The sequence below is a fragment of the Cetorhinus maximus genome, chromosome 3, assembly GCF_964194155.1.
Source record: "Cetorhinus maximus chromosome 3, sCetMax3.hap1.1, whole genome shotgun sequence".
Lineage (NCBI taxonomy): Eukaryota > Metazoa > Chordata > Chondrichthyes > Lamniformes > Cetorhinidae > Cetorhinus > Cetorhinus maximus.
The window spans coordinates 130,806,544-130,812,543 of NC_135881.1; the positions used below are offsets into that span (position 1 = coordinate 130,806,544).

The 6,000-nt window shown below is 44.4% G+C and overlaps 1 protein-coding gene across 1 annotated transcript in view; it reads right to left on the reverse strand.

The window, feature by feature from the left end:
* Positions 1-5,689, reverse strand: part of spmip4 (sperm microtubule inner protein 4) — an 88,491-nt gene extending 82,802 nt beyond the window's left edge. Inside the window, exon 1 of the mRNA XM_078535693.1 lies at positions 5,530-5,689. Within this exon, the coding sequence (XP_078391819.1) occupies positions 5,530-5,672 (143 nt within the window). The 5' untranslated portion in view covers positions 5,673-5,689. The remainder of the gene's footprint in view (positions 1-5,529) is intronic.
* Positions 5,690-6,000: the final 311 nt, after the last annotated feature.

Sequence of the window (6,000 nt, forward strand, 5' to 3'; positions counted from 1 at the left end):
CTGAGCAACCCTTTTCAGGACCACACTACTTACCTCCCTGGTATGAGGAATGAACTAGAAAACATTGTCTGCTTTGTCTCCTTGGACAGGAAGTCACAGGGATCCCATAAATGTGATTGTAACACAATTTCAAAAAAGTAAAAGTAACACCGGTAACCACTGGAGCATGGATTGTGCACACCCTCAGACAACACCACACCATCAGCTGAGAGAAGAACTGCTCTTATTGGTAGAGAGTTGGCTAGGTACAACATCCAGATCGCCATGCTCAGTGAGACTTGTCTACCTGAGGAAAGTCAGCTCCAGGAAATCGGCACAGGTTACACTGTCTTTTGGAGTGGCCATGGAAAAGAGGAATGGCACAAAGTTGGCATAGGCTTTAATATCATGAACATCTCGTTAGTAAGTTGACTTGTCTTCCTAAGGGTGTGAACGATTATCTGATGGTGCTTGAACAGCCCCTGCACGGCAACAGGCAAGCAACTCTCATCAGTGTGTACGCCCCTACCATGACCAACCCTGATGAAGTGAAGAATACATTTTACGCTGACCTCCACTCCTTGACTACTACTGTGCCAAAGTCAGACAAGCTAATCATTCTTCCTGATTCAATACAAGAACTGGTGATCACCAGGCATGGGAAGGGGTCATTGGAAAAAATGAGGTTGGCAGTTGTAACAGCAATGGTCTCCTCTCACTGAAGGAAATGTGTTGAGCATGAACTTTTAATCACCACAATTTTCAGTCTCCCCAAGTTGCAACAAGACATTTTGGATGCATCCTCATTCTATGCATTGGTATCTAGTTACCAATGTCATCGTCAGGCAGAGGGGCAGGCAGGATGTGTGTGCAATGAAAGCCATGTGTGGCATTGACTGCTGGACTGGTCATTGCCTTATCTTTTCAAAGCTAAACATCAAGATCTGTCCCTCTACAGCTCCCAAGGGCATGGAGGTCTAAAAGCATCTCAATGTCTCATGGCTCAAACAGGCAGTCATGAAGGATTCCCTCTCAGAGAAACTCGAGAGTCACCTCTGTAAAGTGAAAATAGACAATCACTGCACCGAGGGTGACTGGGCAACCTTCAGGGATGTGGTGTACTCCACTGCTCTAGAGGCCTTTGGCCCTACCTCTCATAAGGTTCGAGATTGGTTTGACAAAAACAAACAATGAGGTGATATAGAAGCTACTGGAGGAGAAACACCACCTCTACAAGGCTTGTCTCAATAATGAGTCATCAGTATTCAAGCATGTCACCTACATCTGCAGTTATGCCCAGTCCAAGCTTAGTGAGATGCAAGACACGTGGCCGAATCAGAAAGTAGATGTACTTCAATCATCAGACCACAAAGAGTGGAAGGAATTCTACGATGCTCTGAAATCTTTCTACAGGCCCCAGTCTACTGGTTCATCACCAATCCTCCATGCCGACAGTCAACATTGCTCACAGAAAAAGTCAAAATTCTTGAAAGATGTGCACAGCACTTTAACCACATCTTCAAATCAGTCTTCATCTATCAATGAAGAAGCAGTCAACAGGTTGCCATCAACTGCTCTCTTGCTGACACACTGTTAGAAATGACGAAAACTAACTCCTTTCTAGCAGCAAAGCTACAGGGGTGTATGTTATCCCAGCTGAGGTCTACAAGGCTGGAGGTCAGTGCCTGGCCAAGAAGCTCACTGAACTCTTTCAGACTATGTGGCAGCAAGGAACCATCCCGCAAGAAAACAAAGATGCTCCATTATACACCTGTACAAATGAAAAGGAACTCACCAATCTTCCGACAATCAGAGGAATCGCCCTCCTCTACATCACCAGCAAAACCTTCACCAGAATCCTTGTGAACTGCTTAGTGCAACATCTCAACCAGGATTTGCTGCCAGAGAGTCAGTGCAGTTTAATAAATGGTTGAGGAACCTCTTACAGTGTTTGCAGTTAGACAGTTCACTAAGGCTCTTTAGAGAAGGAAATCTGCTGTCCTTACCTGGTCTGGCCTACATGTGACTCCAGACCCACAGCAATGTGGTTGGCTCTTAAAAAAAAGGGATGGGCAATAAATGCTGGCCTAGCCAGCGACACCCACATCCCATGAACGAATAAAAAAAAGTTCCAGGAGAAATGTGAAGAACAAAAAACAGAACTTAACAACACATTTGTTGACCTGATCAAGGTCTTTGACACAGTCAGCCGTGAGGGCCTCTAGAAGCTAATGGAGAAATTCAGCTGCCCTGAGAAATTCATCACAATGGTTCAACAGGTCCATGATGGCAAGCTCACATGTGTCCTAGATAATGGTGAGTCTTCTGTCCCATTCCCAGTCACTAATGGTGTTAAAAGGGGCTACATGTTCGTGCCAATCCTCTTCAGTCTGTTTTTCTCTACTATGCTCTCCGATGCCTTCCATGATGATGATCCTGGCATCAAAACCAGATATCACATGGACAAGAAGCTGCTCAATCTCGATGACTCAGCAAAGAGGTCTCCAAGGACATACTTCATGATTTCCTGTTTGCTGATGACTGTGTACTAGCTGCTGGTTCAGAAATGAGCACGCAATGTAGCATGGATTTGTTTTCCAATGCATGCAACAACTTCAGCACAAGGAAAACTTAAGTAATGTACCAACCTGCTCCAGGAAACCTCTATCTTATGCCCAAGGTTTCAGTCCATGACAGAAGCTGTCAGCAGTGGATAAGTCCACTTATCTTGGCAGCACATTCTCTCGAACTGTCTGTATTGTGATGAGAGACATGCAAGAATTGCCAAAGCAAGAGTAGCCTTCAAACATCAGTCTAGGAACAAAGAAGTCTGCCTGCCAAACTGAAAGTTTATAGAGCAATAATCCTGCCACTCTGTTCTATACATACAAAACTCGAACTGTGTACCAGCATCATGCCAAGAAGCTCGACCACTTCACTTGAGCTGCCTTCAGAAGTTCCTGAAGGTCTGATGGCAGGACAAAATAGCAGACACAGATGCTCATCTGAGCTGGCATGCTAAGTGTCCACACCATATTGAGACAGTCACAACTGAGTTGGGTTGGTCAAGTAGCCAGAATGCCTAATGCTCATTTACCAAAGCAAATCTTCTATGTCTGGGGTGCCCTCTCATGGCTGTCAAAGGAAGTGATAAAAGGACACTCAAAAGACTCCACTTAGGAGATTTGATATCAACCCAGAGTCCTGGGAGAAGCTGCACTTGGCACTACCAAATAACAAATGGTACAGCCTCCTCCTCATAGACATATCTGGGGCAGAGAGAAAATGCAAGGACAGGAAATCCTGAGCCAGCAACCCATCCCAAAATTAATTGTTTGAAGCATCCTGTCCTATTTGCAGCAGAATATTCCAGGCACAAATCAACCTCAACAGTCACCTACATACCCATAGGAACCCAACCCAACAACCCAGATGATGAACATGGTCATCTTCACCTCGAAGGACGAACAGGTACTGATTAGGGGGTCAATTGCTTCAATTTTATATAAATGTAAATCAATTTTTAAACAGAGGTAACAGGCAGCCCAAGTACAAATTTTTTGTAGCAAAGACATACTTTATACCTCCTTTCCCAACCTACTATCTTACAATATTTAAGTTCTTGTATTATTTACATTGACAATGATTAACATAGCTACAGACTTAACTTTTGAACTGATGGGAGGAATCATTTGCAAATTCCCAGCTCATGTAATAGTCACCAGTTATCTCATGGATGAGTGTCCCCATGGTGACTCAAAACCAGCAACACTTTTTCCTTAGTTTTCACCTGGTAACCAATTGGAATTTCATTGTTCTAGCTCTCAGTTGACTCAAAAAATAGGCTTTGGAACTGATTTTCAGACAAAGATTAATTTTTAAAGATGTAAGTGGCAGGTTCTAAATAAATGGTGGGTTCTGGGAATTGAAAGAAGGAATAAACTTGATTTTAAAGACAGCCTCTTTATATCAACAAGGTGTTTGCAAAGTACTTTACATCCAACAAATTGCTTCTGACATGCAGTCAGTGTTGCTATATAGGCAATTATGCACAGCAGGGTCTCACAAACACCAATTGAAATCAGAAAAACCAATTCAAGCAGTTTATCCATAAATTTGTTACGACTGGACTTGGCTTTTCTCACGTTCATAAAGTGGGCCTTCCAACCTCGAAATCATTCAAAACATAGAATGGTTGAAATTTTATTCCTCTCTTTATACCCCCCCATCCATCCCCTGGAAACGGGTTGGGACTGGTGGGTATGGGGGGTATGGAGGGGGAAATAGAAAATCAGGTGGGATAGTGGGCTTGCCGCAACCATTACCTTAGGTCAATTGAAATCCTTCAGTAACCAATTAATAGCCAGTTAAGGGCCTTTTCCTGCCACTGTTGATATTTTACCAGCAGTGGATGGGCTGGCACTGCCTGCCTGACGATCCCCAACCCCGCTTAGCTTTACTCTGGATCTCCTTGATGGTCTCTAGTCTGGGACCTAATGCAGTCCCAGCTCTGCTCCCAATGGAGCAGTGCTGAGATTGAAGAGCTGCTGGCTCTCTGGCTGGCTGGCAGCTCTTGGAGCTGAGACTTCCTTACTCTGGGGGGCAGAAGCCACGACTTCAGGCAACTGGTTTCCAGGGCAAAGGGAGGCAGACTTGCACCTAGCTTTTTGGCGGTGTTCAGGGCCAGCTCTTCCACATAAAACCCCAGCCAATGTTTCCACTTGTGGAAGAGCAAAACTTGAAGCCATCAGTATAAGGTAGCCAGCAAGAAGTTTAATTAGGGATTTGCAAAAAAGCTTCTCTACCCAGAGAGTAATGAGAATATAGAATTTACTACTACAAGGGGTGTTCAAGGTGAATGGTATAGATGCTAGAGGAGCCTAGAGAGAAGAAAATAGAAGGTTATGCTCAGAGTTTGTTGAGGAAGGAGGGGAGGAGACTTAAATGAAGTATTAACACTAGAATGGACTGGTTGGGCTGAACGTCCGGTTTCTGTGCTGTACATTCTACGTAATTTATATAAAAACTCCACCTCCCACACTATGGAGTGTGGCGTTGAAAAGTGAACATGGCAAAGGATTGAATTTAAAATTCAGATTCTCATCTACAATCTGTTCAGGGCCTCAATAGACTATTTCATCCTTATAGCAAATACCTATCACAACCTCTGACACTGTCCTCCCATGCTACTCTAGTTTCAGTGACATATCCTTCAGTCACCTGAGCTCTACTCTTTGGAACTTGCCTGCCCTACCCCCAAATGTTTCTCCTTTCCATCTCTGTTCCACCTTAAAAATCTTTCAAAGCACATCTCTTGCACCAAGCTTTGGGTCATTTGCCACTTGTCCAGATCAGGCTTACTCACCACCTCCATATCCATGGAGCACCTTGAGAAAGCTGTGATATAAATGTAAGTTATTATACAGATGTCATTTCTAGATATAACCATTGTAAAACAAGTAATTAGTTTGGAGAAAAACATACGTTTCTTAAACAAGTTTGTTTTCTCTCATTGATTTAAAGTGGACTCTGTGTAGGCATATCTCTCACCTGCTGGCAGATACAGTGGGTCGTTGGAACTGCATTGGAGTGAACTGCTCATTGGACTGAAAGGTAGGGCTCAGGGCGCTGTGCCCTTCAGTTTCTCTATAGTAGAAGAAAGGGTCGCTGGCCGTCATTCTACCGACCTCCATAACGAGAACGTTGGATAAGTCTGTGGAACTACTTCAAAAAAGATACAATCCAAGGAGGGGCGAAGTTTATGGGGAAACAACGCGGCCACTAGCTACCTGTACCAAGGAAACAGGACACACCCCGGCCTGATGGCATTGGTCACTGGGGTATGACGGCAATCCATGACAATGAGTCTGATTCACAGCCTCAATAATCGGCAGAGCCGCATCTTCTGGTGTCCGCCGCCTGGGGGAGGAACAACTAACAACTAGTTTCAACATAGAACCAACCTCAACCCGGGGTATCTGGGGGGCTGCCTGCCAACTGCAGGGACATTTATCTCCCCGG